Source organism: Coregonus lavaretus, assembly GCF_964263955.1.
Source record: "Coregonus lavaretus genome assembly, chromosome: 5".
NCBI lineage: Eukaryota > Metazoa > Chordata > Actinopteri > Salmoniformes > Salmonidae > Coregonus > Coregonus lavaretus.
Genome location: NC_139992.1, coordinates 43,614,885 through 43,631,903, shown reverse-complemented (window position 1 = coordinate 43,631,903; position 17,019 = coordinate 43,614,885). Strand labels below are relative to the sequence as shown.

At 47.6% G+C, this 17,019-nt stretch overlaps 1 protein-coding gene across 1 annotated transcript in view; it reads right to left on the bottom strand.

Moving 5' to 3' along the window:
• The window catches only part of LOC311129540 (synaptotagmin-1-like), a gene marked incomplete at both ends in the record, with an annotated part of 62,760 nt that extends 51,379 nt beyond the window's left edge, over nt 1–11,381 (bottom strand). The window contains one exon of the mRNA XM_084161845.1: nt 11,225–11,381. Coding sequence (XP_084017971.1) covers nt 11,225–11,381 — 157 coding nt within the window. The remainder of the gene's footprint in view (nt 1–11,224) is intronic.
• Between the last annotated feature and the right edge of the window lie 5,638 nt (nt 11,382–17,019).

The window sequence follows — 17,019 nt, the reverse complement described above, 5'->3', positions numbered from 1 at the left end:
ATGAATGGACTAAACAGCAGCTGAAAGCTCCAGTCACTGCTGTCACAGGCAGACAGGGAGCCACTCAGCTCCACAGCACAGTGATCACTCTAACAACCTGCTGACAAACAGGGATGCCTATCTGAAAAACTGGAGTCAGGCAGTTCTCCCCGACACAACACACACACACACACACACACACTGTCACGAGAATTTTGCTATCTCAATGGTTGAACTCAACTATCACTCCAGCTTTGAATAATTCCCAGAGGTTGTAAGGCTCTGGTTAACAAATAATTAAACAAAGTCTCAGTCTGCAATAGATCAGTATTTTATTCATGAGAGCTCTTCCGCTAAAAACACACACAGTCTTTTTATATGCGTCCACACAAAGGACCTTGCTCCGCCCACCTTTAGGTGGCCTGTAACTTTCCACAGTATGGAATGTTTAAGTTTAAAATTTTCTAGGCCCCCCTTCCTACGGAATGTTTGTCTCCAACAGTTTCTACCCCCCTTCCCTGTTTGTGGTTTTATTGTCTTATAACTCTAACACAGTTTACACAGTTATACAGTATCGGAGTAGAATATTTTAGTCATTACATTAAACATACAAATGTATCTATCACACACACACACACACACACACACACACACACACACACACACACACACACACACACACACACACACACACACACACACACACACACACACACAGCCATCAGCTATGCATGGCACAAAAGTGGGTTGTTAAAAGTATCAGAGGAATGGTAAAGTGGCCAGACGTGCTATAAATAATGAGGACAGAAACACAGTGTCAGACTCCGCTCACAAAACATCAAACACCTTGCAACCCACACCTCCTTTCAACAGAGAGGGCCACCAGCATGCCCATCAGAAAAAAAAACATGTTTTTGTCAATATTTACCATGCACAATATACAGTGAGGGAAAAAAGTATTTGATCCCCTGCTGATTTTGTACGTTTGCCCACTGACAAAGACATGATCAATCTATAATTTTAACGGTAGGTTTATTTGAACAATGAGAGACAGAATAACAACAAAAAAATCCAGAAAAACGCATGTCAAAAATGTTATACATTGATTTGCATTTTAATGAGGGAAATTAGTATTTGACCCCTCTGCAAAACATGACTTAGTACTTGTTGGCAATCACAGAGGTCAGACGTTTCTTGTAGTTGGCCACCATGTTTGCACACATCTCAGGAGGGATTTTGTCCCACTCCTCTTTGCAGATCTTCTCCAAGTCATTAAGGTTTAGAGCCTGATGTTTGGCAACTCGAACCTTCAGCTCCCTCCACATATTTTCTATGGGATTAAGGTCTGGAGACTGGCTAGGCCACTCCAGGACCTTAATGTGCTTCTTCTTGAGCCACTCCTTTGTTGCCTTGGCCGTGTGTTTTGGGTCATTGTCATGCTAGAATACCCATCCACGACCCATTTTCAATGCCCTGGCTGAGGGAAGGAGGTTCTCACCCAAGATTTGACGGTACATGGCCCCGTCCATCTTCCCTTTGATGCGGTGAAGTTGTCCTGTCCCCTTAACAGAAAAACACCCCCAAAGCATAATGTTTCCACCTCCATGTTCGACGGTGGGGATGGTGTTCTTGGGGTCACAGGCAGCATTCCTCCTCCTCCAGACACGGCGAGTTGAGTTGATGCCAAAGAGCTCGATTTTGGTCTCATCTGACCACAACACTTTCACCCAGTTCTCCTCTGAATCATTCAGATGTTCATTGGCAAACTTCAGAAGGGCCTGTATATGTGCTTTCTTGAGCAGGGGGACCTTGCGTGCATTGCAGGATTTCAGTCCTTCACGGCGTAGTGTGTTACCAATTGTTTTCTTGGTGACTATGGTCCCAGCTGCCTTGAGATCATTGACAAGATCCTCCCGTGTAGTTCTGGGCTGATTCCTCACCGTTCTCATGATCATTGCAACTCCACGAGGTGAGATCTTGCATGGAGCCCCAGGCCGAGGGAGATTGACAGTTATTTTGTGTTTCTTCCATTTGCGAATAATCGCACCAACTGTTGTCACCTTCTCACCAAGCTGCTTGGCGATGGTCTTGTAGCCCATTCCAGCCTTGTGTAGGTCTACAATCTTGTCCCTGACATCCTTGGAGAGCTCTTTGGTCTTGGCCATGGTGGAGAGTTTGGAATCTGATTGATTGATTGCTTCTGTGGACAGGTGTCTTTTATACAGGTAACAAGCTGAGATTAGGAGCACTCCCTTTAAGAGTGTGCTCCTAATCTCAGCTCGTTACCTGTATAAAAGACACCTGGGAGCCAGAAATCTTTCTGATTGAGAGGGGGTCAAATACTTATTTCCCTCATTAAAATGCAAATCAATTTATAACATTTTTGACATGCGTTTTTCTGGATTTCTTTGTTATTATTCTGTCTCTCACTGTTCAAATAAACCTACCATTAAAAGTATAGACTGATCATTTCTTTGTCAGTGGGCAAACGTACAAAATCAGCAGGGGATCAAATACTTTTTTCCCTCACTGTAGTAGATTCAGGCTGGTTTGATTTACTTTACCACTGAAGGATCTGATAATTGAACAGTTTTCCCACCTGTATAAATTCAAGCAAGAACAGAACAAAAATATAAACGCAACATGTAAAGTGTAAAAGATCCCAGAAATGTTCCATACGCACAAAAAACGTATTTCTCTCAAATGTTGTGCACAAATTTGTTTACATCCCTGTTAGTGAGCATTTCTCCTTTGCCAAGATAATCCATCCACCTGACAGGTGTGGCATATCAAGAAGCTGATTATACAGCATGATCATTACACAGGTGCTCCTTGTGCTGGGGACAATAAAGGCCACTCTAAAATGTGCAGTTTTGTCAAACAAGTTTTGAGGGAGCGTGCAATTGGCATGCTGACTGCAGGAATGCTGTTGCCAAAGAATTGAACGTTAATTTCTCTACCATAAGCAGCCTCCAACGTCGTTTTAGAGAATTTGGTAGAACGTCCAACCGGCCTCTCAACCGCAGACCACATGTAACCACGCCAGCACAGGACCTCCACATCTGGCTTCTTCTCCTGCGGGATCATCTGAGACCAGCCACCCGGACAGCTAATGAAACGGAGGAGTATTTCTGTCTGTAATAAAGCCTTTTTGTGGGGAAAAACTCATTCTGATTGGCTGGGCCTGGCTCCCCAGTGGGTCGGCCTGGCTCCCAAGTGGGTGGGCCTATGCCCTCTCAGGCCCACCCATGGCTGCACCCCTGCCCAGTCATGTGAAGTCCATAGATTAGGGCCTAATTTATTCATAGAAATTGACAGATTTCCTTTTATGAACTGTAACTCAGTAAAATCGTTGAAATTGTTGCATGTTGGATTTATATTTTTGTTCAGTATAATTACAGAATAATTACGACCATAGTAAAGATTACATATAACATTTCCTCTCTATACACCACCCAGAAACCTGTTATTGTACTACTAAATCTAACCGTATGGAGCCCTGGGAGGCAATTGGCTTCATTGTAAATCCAACTTTTATCACCTTTCAGTGCTACTTTGAAGACTCTATATCTGTGGGCCACTAGAAAGAACCATAACAGGAGAAGTATATTACGGTCTTTTCTCCCTGGGGCTTTGGCTCGCCAGCATTTCACTGCATTTCCTTCACCGCAACGCCGTCCGAGAGGGGGGAGGGGGAGAGAAGAAAATCAATGCGCTGTTGACAAAATCGATAAGCACTCTCTTTTAAGGAAAATCATTGAGTGATGCTCTAAAATAACTTTGGGATCTACAGCCTTGGCCCTCTTGAGCTGTGGTCTCCTATAAACTGGTTTGCTGCTGCTCACAAAGTTGTTGAACGGTAAACAAGAAAACATTTGAAAAATACAAAATATTGTTTTGAAACTTGTTTGTTATAACTGTTTTAGTGGTAAAGCCATGTCACTTTACATAAGCATTGTAATTATCGATACCGATATATAATATAACACCTCACTGTCCATCTCCGATTCCATTTCCTCTTGCATCCTCGGTTGACCCTGAAGTCACAGGTTTAGGGCTGAGTTGAAACCTCTCATCTGCTCCACACCTTTGCCAAAGCAGGTGCAGTGGTCTGAGACCTTTGGGATTCCACCACGCGTTTTACCACACACAGCTGAGCAGACTATCTTTTAATGGAAGTGTCAGAGATATGGCAGGATCCTATTTCAGGCCTGAAAGCTGAGATGATAAGTCATCATCCCACTGAAGGAACCGCAAAGCTGTGACACTTTTTCAAATGGGAGCTCCAATAAAATAATTTCTAATATCAATGACACAGCAGGAGTCTAAATAAATGAACTGATATAACTGTGGAATTTGGTATTATTTTGACGAGGCAGACTGCACTGCAATTGGATTCCATTGTGCATCATGAAATATAATCTTTTTAAATGGTACTGCGGTTATTTACAATGTGTTGACATCAGCGGTACGTGACTGTTATAATGCACAGCCCATTGCTGTGAAATCCAATGCAATAACCCAGGCCTTATTTATCTACTTCATTGGGCATGTGCCTAATTCTGAAAGACACTTTTGTGTTGCTTAATTAAAATAACCTTAGTCTCCGAAAGCAATAAAAGCATTCCCTAATTAACTACATGGTGTGTCTATTCTCTCTTGAGAACGCGACGCCAGCGGGTGCACCACACTTCAACTTTAAGCAGTAGTTATCTCTCGTTCCAGCACACACAGCGGCGAACGGAAAATGGTGGAGGCGCTGGATGATGGAATGCGTGTTCAGTGTTCACAGCTCCCGAGGAGAGGCGCAAATCACATTTCTGCCGCTGTAGTCAAAAACCATCCAGCAAGCAGCAGCCAATATGCCTCGACGCCACACAATGAGACACCTACTTGGCTTTCAGCTGTGAATATCAACGGCCGCCTGATAAGTCTTTTCTCCTCTGGATGCCTTCTAGGACACAGCAGGGCCTTTTGGCTCACTTGCTCCGAACCAGGAGGCTCCAGCTGCATTTGTCTGGCGCTCTGAGTCTCCCGCTTTCTTATCAAACTCATGTTTTTTTTCATTCAGACAGAATTGATCTGATAACCGTCTGGAATGGGGACCATTGAAATATGACAGCGGAGTTATCAGACAGGGTTTTTTAACAAAACCTTGCAGACTGCCAAAGGCTATGGAACTCGTGTCTATGGAAATCTTGACACATGGAACAATGCAAACAGTATGAGGGTCTTTTGGTCCTAGAACCACTCTGTGGATGGAGAAGAAAATGTTACAGTAACTGAAAGGTATTCCTCTCACAATGTCTGCCATTTTACTGAACTTCATCTGTAAGAGACCTCTTGGTTCTATTTAACTACAGTTTATTTTAAGGGAATAGGCCATGCCTTTAATTTAATAGCAGAAAACAAATCATTCAGTCGACATTCATTCCGGTTATACTGTAGACTATGGGGATATTGTCTATATGAATGCAGCTGCCACTGTATTTAAGCCATTGGACGCAGTTTACCATAGCTCACTACGCTTTATTACAGACGTTAGGTTCAGTACACATCACTGCATTCTGTATCAGAAAGTAGGCTGGCCCTCTTTGAAATCTCTTAAATCAATGCATTGCACTCTTTTTGTTTATAAAGCTCTCTTGCATAAAATTCCACTGTACCTTACTTCATTGTTACTTAATTGTTAACTTATAGATGTACGAGATACTACACCTGGTCACAGGGATGGCTACCTCTGGAGATCCCTTCGATCTCCACTGAGTTACAGGTAGGTACATCTGTTTTAGATCTCTAAAATTGGATGAATTGGTGCCTCTGGGACAATTCAAAAGGCTGATTGAGGACCTTTTTATTGAATAATGTTTGTTTTCTATGATTGTGTTTTGCTTTTAGTGTTGATGTGAATATTAATGTAATATTGATGTAATTATTGATGTGTATAGTGTGTATTGATGAGTATTGTTCAAATCAAATCAAATTGTATTTGTCACATGCGCCGACTAGAGCAAGTGTAGACTTTACCGTGAAACACTTACTTATGAGCCCTTTCCCAACAATGCAAAGTTAAAAAGTAACATTGATGTATATAGTGTATATTATTGATGTGTATAGTATACATTGATGTGTTTTTGATGTGTATTGAAGTGATGCTCAAGTGAGAGATGACCACTGTCAGTGTGACAATAGATAGTGCAGGATAAGTCAAATCAGTGAGACACAGAATAGGAATCATGGGAGCTAAAGGGCTATATTTCATTATCTAGTTTTGGGGCAGATTTCCATACTATCTCAATGTTTCTGGCCACGGGGCAGAGGGAGAGGGAGTTGGAGCGGTTAGATTTCCCACGACGGGTGAGGTTGATGGGACGGGCACATAGTAATCAGTCACTTGTGGTCTGCCGCGGGGCACGGGGGGAGCTTGCTGCTTGTTATCACATTACCCATGGTCCTCTGAGGAGATACATGCCTCCTTACATCTTTATACAGAGGATCCAATAGACTGGCAACAGTAGCGGGTGGGGGGTGGGTGGTGTGTGATGATATATCAGGGTAATAGGCAGCATGCTGGCAACACAAACTAATATATTGTGACAGCACCCTGTTGGTCAATTAACCTTGACATTACATCTTGTTATGCCAACAAGAGCAGCACCCCCGGTCCTTGTCCTTTCCCGCTGTGGGAACAACAACAGTGACAGTGCAACAATAGCTGCAAATGGGGTAGGAGGAATAGTGAACAGAAAAAATAACTAGCTACACAAGCTGGTATTTGTGTTAAGATTTATGTCAAACTAATGAGGAAGAAAGAGATTTAGTTTCAGACCAGGCCTCTGATTCCCTTCTTTGAAAGGCTACTCTGGGGGTGGGTGAGGTGGGGGGGAAGCACACTGGGCATCTCACTTGATTTGTGACTGACCGGCTCGATTCGGTCTTATGTAGCAACATTTGAAATTGTGGTTTTTACATTGGATAAAAGTAGAGACTCAGGGCTAGAAAACTGTATATCACACACTACAGTTGAGGAACAATGGGAAAGTAATTCTGCTTTGAAAGTTGATAAACTTGTAACCTCACTTTTGAGAAAATGGCCCTTGAATGTTTTGGTACACCTACTGGAGAGCTCTTCTTTGTCTACACCCATTCAGCATCGTTCACACCCTCTTAAGCCTTAGGTTTATACTACATCTATCAACAGTTGTCGCAGTAACATCATGAACATTCTATTGTCGTCCGACATCAAACTTGTCGTTGTCGTTATAAACACAAAAACTACAGCAGCCTGGTGGTCAAAAGGGGTCAAGCATCATGCTGTTGATGAGGGGTGATCTCCCCCTGCCCTCCGATGGAACACCCTCCTGACACGGGCCCAGGCGGGCGGGGGGCAAGAAGTTTGGTTCAAGGAGGGCTGTTCTTCCCATCTGTAAGCTGCTAGGTCTAAGTTCTGGTCCCTTAGTCCCCTCCTGCTGCCTAATGGCAGACCTACTGGCTCAGTCCAAGGGCCGGGAGAGGACCGGGACTAGAGCCAGACAGAGAGGGACAGAGAAAATAGTTTGTCTTTGCTGATCTACCACCAGTCTAATCCTCAAGGGTGCTGTCATTTCTGAGCAGAATCTAAATTAAATAAACTACTCAGTCATTATTGTAAAATATTTTTAGAAATGTTAGTATTTTCAGTCACCTGTACTTCTAATTTTCTTTTAAAATCCAAAACAGTCAATTTTGTAATGAGTATGTATTGCTTTTAGTTTAATACCCACAGAAACAGGTGTGAAAAACACTAATATCGACTGCCTTTGAAAATAAATGTTTTGGGAAATGTATTTTTGGATACGGTTGTCTGTATTATTTAGAGTAATGGCGGCGAGTGTGGAGACAGCAGTTATGGATCAAAGCATTTCTAACACTGAGAGGTTAATTATTGTCCCTGAAAACAAAAACCCTTGGGTGTTTAGAGGGAGTGCTGGAAAATTCATTACAGCGCCTCCCTCTGAGGCCACAAGGCCCTGAGCATGGTGTGGTGCGGCCCAACACAAATAGACACAGCTGCAGCGGACACACCCCTCTGAGCATGGTCGTGAGCTTTATGTAGCGCTTGCTACGGCATGACATGGCGTTCTCCATACAAATGATTTCATACAAGCCAATACTGTCAGTAGTCTGACCACAAACGTTTAGTGGTAAACTTGAAGGAGAGAAAAGTGGGACAGTCTGCATTAATCTCTACAAACATCCTGGTGGTGGCAATGCATGCTTGGATTGCGGATGGAACTACAGCAGGTAATGGAGAAAGTCATGCTTTTAATAACATCCTCTTTGTAGTAGGTCCTCCTTGGTGGGTAATAGATTTGTGACAGCGAATGAGAAATTATTTTATTAGATTTATTAGGATCCCCATTAGCCGACGTCAATGGCGACAGCTAGTCTTAATGGGATTTACACATAATGAAAAAGACATTACAGAAAAAATCCTCCTGAGTGGCGCAGCGGTCTAAGGCACTGCATCGCAGTGCTAGAGGTGTTACTACTGGGTTCATTCCCGGGCTGTGCCACAACCGGCCGTGGCCGGGAGTCCCATAGGACGGCGTACAATTGGCCCAGCGTTGTCCGGGTTAGGGGAGGGTTTGGCTGGTGGGGCTTTACTTGGCTGCAGGCTGTCGCCTGTTGAACGGTGTTTCCTCTGACACATTGGTGCGGCTGGCTTCTGGGTTAAGCTGGCGGGTGTTAAGGAGCGCAGTTAGGACACATGACTCCACCTTCATCTCTCACGAGCCCGTTGGGTAAAATACAAAAAAGAATGAACATGTTCAGTTCTACATACATGTCAGTACATACACACAACAAGTAGGTCACATGGAGGAGAGGTGTTGCTGGTTGAAAATACTTTTGAGAGGGGAAAATGTATCAAGAAGACACAGAAGTTTTTGTAGGGATGAAATTCAACTCCATTTGAAAAACAGCCATTTCTAGCAGCATCAGCCAACAGATGGGGCTGAAGAGGAGCTTCTGGCTTGGAGAAGAATCCATGGAACTTTGTTAATGTCACAAGGCATTCCTCTGAGCTATACCAGAGATACAGCACAAGATGCCCAACTCTGACAACACTATGCATTCAGCTTTACCTCCAGGAGCCAAGGCTTGTAGATAACTATCTATTTATATGTAGAAATAGCCACAAGGAATAATTTGCTATGGCAATGGATTGATTATGTCTTCTTCATGCTGCCTTCTCCCCTTGAATATTCCTTATTAATGCCCTGTCCCTATCCTGGGAGTAGCTGTATCAATATTCTTTATTAATGCCCTGTCCCCATCCTGGGAGTAGCTGGATCGATATTCCCTGGCACAAACACGTCGGTGGGCTGGCAGCGCTCACCGCGGAGTCGCTCGTTTTCTAGTTCTGACTGAATGCTGGAGCAAAAACTGTAATTTAAACTCTACTATAATGGAGTGGCTTTTTCGTGGGCTGCTTGTGGAGAGCATTTCTGTCTGAGGCGTACCCAACAACCCCTTATTTAGTCGTTGTCCACATCACACAATGTGATAATTAGGGAGAGAGGTGGTACATGGGTTGTTACAAAGCCTAATGGGCTGGTTGCCACTGTGTCATTGCCAAATACAGACAGTGAAATGAGGGAAAGGCAGGGTGTTTTGGAAGGGTAACGCAACTCCATTGTGAGAGGGCTAATGCACCTGGTTAGCTGTTGCTGGCTAGGATTGGGGTGTGTGGTTTAGTAGCTACATGTGGCAGGTGGCGTATCTTCAAGCCCTCTCACGGTGAAGCAGTTCTAATATGAGGGACCATTACTCTGAGGCACAGGGGACATCAGAGTCACCCCCCCACAGTGTCTTCATTATGGCTTCCATATGCTCCTCAGTGGTGCTAATTTCATTGGAGCACCCAACGGCTCCAACACACTTCTATGAGGAGACCAGGAAGTGTTTGTCGCTTGTCATTTGTCAATCAATGAAAGTCCATCTCTGGACTGGTGGGGTAAAGTCCAGGGCAGCACATACTGACCATGGACTACTGTCTACAGCTTATACAGCTTTATTTCCCAAAGCAAATCTGTTGTTGGTTTTAAATTAGCCTCCCCAGACGCAGGAGAAATCTCTAATCACTATCAGGCTCCCTGCGCTATAAATTTAGGACAGCATAATATGACAAGTGCCGTTATTCACGTTTGAACTAAAGCAATAGAACCTCTCTTTTTCATGGGAGCCGTTTCCTGACACGAGAATTACTTCCACATGAGCCGGTGGATATGTCTATATTTAGGACTTGGGAGGCTGAACGCAACAACATCAACTGGATAAGTAGGTTGGGGTTTGGGATAAACAAAGGATGTTGCTGTCCCAAACTAACTGCTACTGTTCCACAGACTTTACAGGCAAAGACAAGTGTTAACTCCGGAATCACTGGGTGGAACATTTGTATACGAGTGATGGGTTGACAGTTGGTCAGGATTCCAATATGCTGTAGTCGTGTCTCCTGTCAGGGGAGGGTGTTGATGGAGTGAGGAAACACAGGGTGCCCAGGCAAACAACAGCAATACAGACAACCTTGAAGATTGAAAAAGTGAATTTGCTTTCTTATTTACAACCTGGATGGAAGAGAACACTTTTGCTTTGAGAAAACCAACAATCTTGGAAAATAGTCATACTGTCACACCTGCTCCCGCTCCCCCTCCCTGGCGCTCGAGGGCGCCAGGCTGCCCATCATTACGCACACCTGTCACCATCGTTACGCACACCTGTCACCATCATTACACGTATTAGCGCTTCATTGGACTCACCTGGACTTCATCACTGCTTGATTACCTCCCCTATATCTGTCTGTTCCTCAGTTTGATCCCCGTGTCTGCATTAATGTTGTTTCGTTCCCGTTGTCCAGACCCTGTCGGTGTTTTGTTCCTGTCTGTTTGTCCAATAAATGTTCACTCCCTGTACTTGCTTCTCGTCTCCCAGTGTCTGTCCTTAAATATACACTGTTTGTTTTCTTGTCACCTCAAATGCCAAATGGGTTTCTAAAAGTAGGTGCAGTACTTCTGAGTAAGACCATTAGTTCCTATCCACAATCGGTGATAATGATCACTTGTACTTTGTTTGCAATTCATCGCTAAACAACATATCCAAGGGTGCTGTGATGCATTTGTGAGACGTCTACAGGAAGTAGCTACTCAACCAATCCCCACTCTGTCACCGGGCAGGTTAGGGGACACCAACCACAAACATGACTCACGTGGAATTTTGTTGAGCTCGTTCATGAACTTGTCCTTGAGCTTGGAGAAGTCCTCGCTGGATCCGGTGCCAGAGATGTCGGTAGCGTTGGCACCGACCGTGGAGGCGGTGGTGGACATTGGGGCCGCTGCCAGGGCTTCCCTTCGACTCTCAGCCATGGTGGTGCCAGGCAGCCAGGCAGAAGCTGGAGGAAAGATGGAGAAAGAGTTGAGATCTAACACACCTCATTTAATATTGCTTGCACTATACATAGAATAAATAGATACAGAAAGAGAGGCAGATCGACAGAAGAGAGAAAGAGAGACAGAGAGAGAAAGAAAGAGAGTCAGGTAAGATTAGCTGGTTGTGACAGATGCCTGCCAGGGACAGTTTTCTCTGGCCCTGCTATAGATGAGTGAGTGGAGCTCCCTCTGTGTGACCAGTTGCTGGCTCAGCCTGAGTAAACACACCTGGATCCCACAATGAAATGATCCTGCTGGGTTCTACCAACAGCCCCAGGCAGATGAAGCTGGCTTTCACACTACACAAAGGCTGTGTCCCAAATGTAAGGAATAGGGTGCCATTTGGGACCTCTAACACCTCCACTTTCTACTTTAAGTGTGGGCTTTTAAGCTGTTATCAATTCTAGTCATGCAAATGATTCCCAGGCATATGATCGGATTGAGAACAAATATACTATTGCTAACCTTTATAGCATGCAAGACATAGGGATAACCCACTATTACCCCCACTGTGTACTTCATATAAACAACCAGCGGGAAGCCAGATGTGTTTACTTTAGATTTATGTCTCTGTTACAGGAGACTAGGAACATGTCATGGGCCTCTCACTCCACCGGGTTACCACCTTAATTTTCTTCCACTCTGCTCACCACTCTCTCTACTCAGCCTAACTAGCTCCACCTGTCCCTGCTCTGCTCTGCTCTAATTACTCTGCCAGCTGCGCTGCATTACCCACTACCTCTCCCAGTATTTAAGGCCCTGTCTTTCAGCTCTCCGGTGTCAGATCGTCTGCAAAGCTCACACCCGGAACCTGTTTGCTCGCGCTTCTGGCTCACCCTGGTTTTGTGACCCCGGACCTGCCTGTTTTTTGGATACTCTTCTGCCTCAGGAGATCCAGACCTGCTTCTGCCATTACGACTCCTGACTACTCTTCAATCCCGGTAACTCTGACCAGCCTTCTGCCTTGCTACTACGTATTTTGGATTTCCCTTGAACTGTACTGCTGCCTTGTTTCATTCCGCCCTGTTGTGTCTGTGTCTCCCCCCCCCAGGACTTCTGGACCACCCACCACCGGCTTCATAGGACGCATCGCTGCCACTGGGGGGGGCACAGACCCAGCACATTGGACGGGATCCCCTGTTACCCCTGGAGCCTTCATTCACTCCCTACTTCCCTTTTCCCTTAAGTTTAATAAACTTTCTGGTGTGACGCAATTGTGGTCCTCTGGTCGTCTGTCTGAACCGTGACAGTACGATCTGACCATTATGGACTCAGCGCACACTTTCCCCGACATGGAAACCGATGAGCATGAGCAGCAGTTCCAGCAGCAGCAACAACAACTCGCCATGATCATTCAACTCCTCACCAACCTTACCCCAGCCAGTCTGCCCACCAGCCCTGCCCCCGAGTTACCTGCCCCGGTCATTGCAGCCGCTGCTCCGGAACCCAAGATTGGAAACCCCGAGCGGTTCAACGGCGATTCAACCCAGGTCCGGCCATTCCTGACTAGCTGCCGACTTCAGTTCTCCTTGCAGCCAAGGACCTTCGCCACGGAGGGGGCTAAAGTTGGGTATGCCATCACTCACCTGACGGGCCGAGCTCGACTCTGGGGAACAGCAGAGTTCGAACGTCAAACCCCCGCATGTGCAACCTTCGACCTGTTTGCTGAGGAGATGCTGAAGGTGTTTGACCTGGATTCACCCACCGCAGAGGCGTCTCGTGAACTGTTCAGTATTCGACAAGGCAGACGTACAGTCGCAGACCATTCCATCGACTTCCGAACCCTGGCTAGACGAAGTTCTTGGAACACACCATCGTTGGTGGACGCGTTCTTCCATAGTTTGGCTGACTATATCAAGGACGAGTTGGTCTCCCATGAACTGCCTTCCACTCTTGATGAAGCCATCGCACTGACTGTCAGGATCGACAGAAGGATACAGACCCGTCGTCGTGAGAGGGGGCGCCAAGGTCCACCTACTACCGGCATTCGGAGAGATCCGACTGGGCTCCTGTCATCTACTGCCACTCACCCAGGTCAGCTTGATCAGTCTGAGCCTATGGAGATTGGGCGAGCCTTTCTCACTCCTGCAGAGCGCCAGCGCCGCTTCACCTCAAACCTCTGCCTCTATTGTGGAGGTGATGGACATCGTGTGGTAACCTGCCCTTTAAAGGGCCGAAGCTCACCGGGCATAGGGGGAGTCCGGTTGAGTTCAATGACCATCCAGTCCTCCGACCGCAAACCCCTGCTGCAAGTTCACCTCCGCCTCTCTGACTCAACTCACACCCTGGCTGCTCTGGTGGATTCTGGCGCCGAAGCCAACATAATGGACATCAAGCTGGCACGCCAACTGGGACTGGAGAACCTCCGTTTGACACCTCCTATTCCTGCCCGGGCACTGGACGGACACTTACTCGGATCGGTCACTCATGTCACGGCCCCGGTCTCGATGGGTCTGACCGGAAACCATCAAGAAACTATCCAGTTTCACCTGCTCCCCTCTCCAGGCCAACCCCTCATCCTGGGTTACCCATGGCTCCGCCGGCACAACCCTCAGCTCGACTGGGTGACCGGGGTGATCAGGGAGTGGGGAGAGGACTGCCACCGAACCTGCCTGCTTGCTGCCGCACTACCCCCTCGGCCAGTACCTACTAACTCCGCTCCTGACCTCTCCAATGTCCCAGAATGCTACCATGGTCTCAGAGAGGTGTTTAACAAAGCAAGAGCCACATCTCTGCCCCCTCACCGACCGTACGACTGTGCCATCGACCTCCTCCCTGGTACAGCTCCTCCAAAGGGTCGTCTTTATTCGTTGTCTGCTCCTGAAAGAAAGTCCATGGAGGACTACATCAATGGCTCTCTGTCCGCAGGATTAATCCGTTCATCTTCATCTCCTGCTGGTGCTGGCTTCTTCTTTGTGGGGAAGAAGGACGGATCTCTTCGCCCCTGCATCGACTACAGGGGACTCAACGACATCACAGTGAAGAACCGTTACCCTCTGCCTCTGCTCACCTCTGCTTTTGAGTTGCTCCAGGGAGCCACTGTTTTTACCAAGTTGGATCTCAGAAACGCTTACCACCTAGTGCGGATCCGGGAGGGAGATGAATGGAAAACCGCATTCAATACACCAACAGGCCACTACGAGTATCTGGTTATGCCTTTTGGCCTCACCAATGCTCCTGCTGTGTTCCAGGCTCTAGTGAATGATGTACTGCGGGACATGTTAAACAAGTTTGTCTTCGTTTACCTGGATGACATCTTAATCTACTCCAGAAACCTGTCTGAACACACCCGCCATGTCCAGCAAGTCCTTCATCGTCTTCTGGAGAATTCCCTCTACGCCAAGGCAGAGAAATGTGAGTTTCACGTCAAGACAGTGGCCTTCCTGGGGTACATAGTGGCAGAGGGAAGTATCCAAATGGATCCTGCCAAAGTATCAGCAGTCACTTCATGGCCAGTTCCGGAGAACAGAAAGAAGCTGCAACAGTTTCTGGGGTTTGCTAACTTCTATAGGAAGTTTATCCGGAACTACAGTACCGTTGCTGCCCCTCTCACTGCTCTAACCAGCACCAAGCAACCCTTCACCTGGACCCCAGCAGCCGACAAAGCCTTCAGTACCCTCAAGGTGAGGTTCACCTCCGCTCCCATCCTCCAGATGCCTGATGTGGACCGGCAATTCATTGTGGAGGTGGACGCCTCGGATGTGGGAGTTGGTGCTGTGATTTCTCAGTGGGCTGCGGAGGATAGGAAGCTCCATCCCTGTGCCTTTTTCTCACGTCGGTTGTCCCCCTCTGAGTGCAATTACGACATAGGGAACCGTGAGCTGCTGGCTGTGAAGCTTGCCTTGGAGGAGTGGCGTCACTGGCTGGAGGGGTCCACCATTCCATTTCTCGTTTGGACCGATCATAAGAACTTGGAGTACATCCGCACGGCCAAACGGTTGAACTCCAGGCAGTCCCGCTGGGCCCTGTTCTTCACCAGGTTTAATTTCACTCTGTCATACCGGCCTGGATCACGCAACACCAAGCCAGACGCCCTCTCCCGTCAATTCCAGAAGGATGACACCCCCTCCAAGGACCCTGTGTCGATTCTGCCAAGTCCCTGCATCGTTGCAGCTCTGACCTGGGCTGTTGAGGAACAGGTGCTGGAGGCTCTCCGTAACCAGCCAGGTCCCAGCACTTGCCCAGCTGACCGCCTTTTTGTCCCCGAAGACCTGAGGTCCCAGGTCGTTCAGTGGGGACATGACTCCCGCCTAGCTTGTCACCCTGGCTCCACCCGCACTTACAACCTGCTCGCCCAGAGGTTCTGGTGGCCCTCTCTGAGGAAGGATGTACGGGAATTCGTCCAAGCCTGCCCCATCTGCAACCAACACAAGTCGTCCTGCCAGCCCCCAGCCGGATTGCTGCAGCCCCTGCCTGTGCCCAGACGTCCCTGGTCTCACATCGCCCTTGACTTTGTCACGGGGCTGCCCCCTTCAAGTGGCATGACCGTCATTCTCACCATCGTTGACCGTTTCAGCAAGATGGCACACTTCATTCCCCTCCCCAAGCTCCCAACCGCCAAGGAGACCGCCCAGGTGGTCCTGGAACACGTCTTCCGGATCCACGGACTGCCAAAGGATGTAGTTTCTGACCGTGGTCCACAATTCTCCTCCGCTTTTTGGAAGGAGTTCTGTCACCTGCTGGGAGCCACAGTCAGTCTGACTTCCGGATTCCATCCCCAATCCAATGGGCAGTCAGAGCGGGCTAATCAGGAGCTCGAGAAGGCACTGCGATGCATGACTTCACGCAACCCCCACTCCTGGTCGCAGCAATTGACATGGGTGGAGTACGCACACAATTCTCTGACCTGCTCTGCCATCGGTATGTCCCCTTTCCAATGTGTTTATGGATACCAGCCTCCTCTATTTGCCAGCCAGGAAGAGGAGGTTACTTGCCCATCTGCACTTGCTTTTGCCCGTCGATGTCGCCGCACCTGGTCACAAGCCCGAGCCACACTCCTCAGATCCGTTGCCAGCTACACTACCGGGGCCAACCGTCGGAGAATTCCTGCTCCCACCTACCATGTTGGTCAAAGGGTGTGGTTGTCATCGAAGAACCTGCCACTCAGGGTGGAGTCGCAGAAGCTGGCACCTCGGTTCATTGGCCCATTCCCTATCATAAGAGTGATTAGCCCAACTGCTGTCCGGCTCCAACTGCCTAATTCCCTGAGGGTGCACCCCACTTTCCATGTGTCTAAGATTAAGCCCATCCATGAGAGTCCGCTGGTCCCTGCTGCGCCTGGTCCTCCTCCTCCACGGCTCGTCGATGGTGGTCTGGTTTACACCGTCCGCCGCCTGCTTCGGTCCAGACGGAGGGGTAGGGGTCTCCAGTACCTCATTGACTGGGAGGGCTATGGACCTGAGGAAAGGACCTGGGTGCCAGCTAGTCGGATTGTGGATAGGACTCTCATCACCGCTTTCCACCAACGGCATCCTGATCAACCTGCAATCCGTAGGGGCCGCCCCAGAGGGGTCCCTAACCGTCCTGCCCGCTCGGCTTCCTGTCCTGTGCCTGATCCTGTCTCGGGACCTGTCCC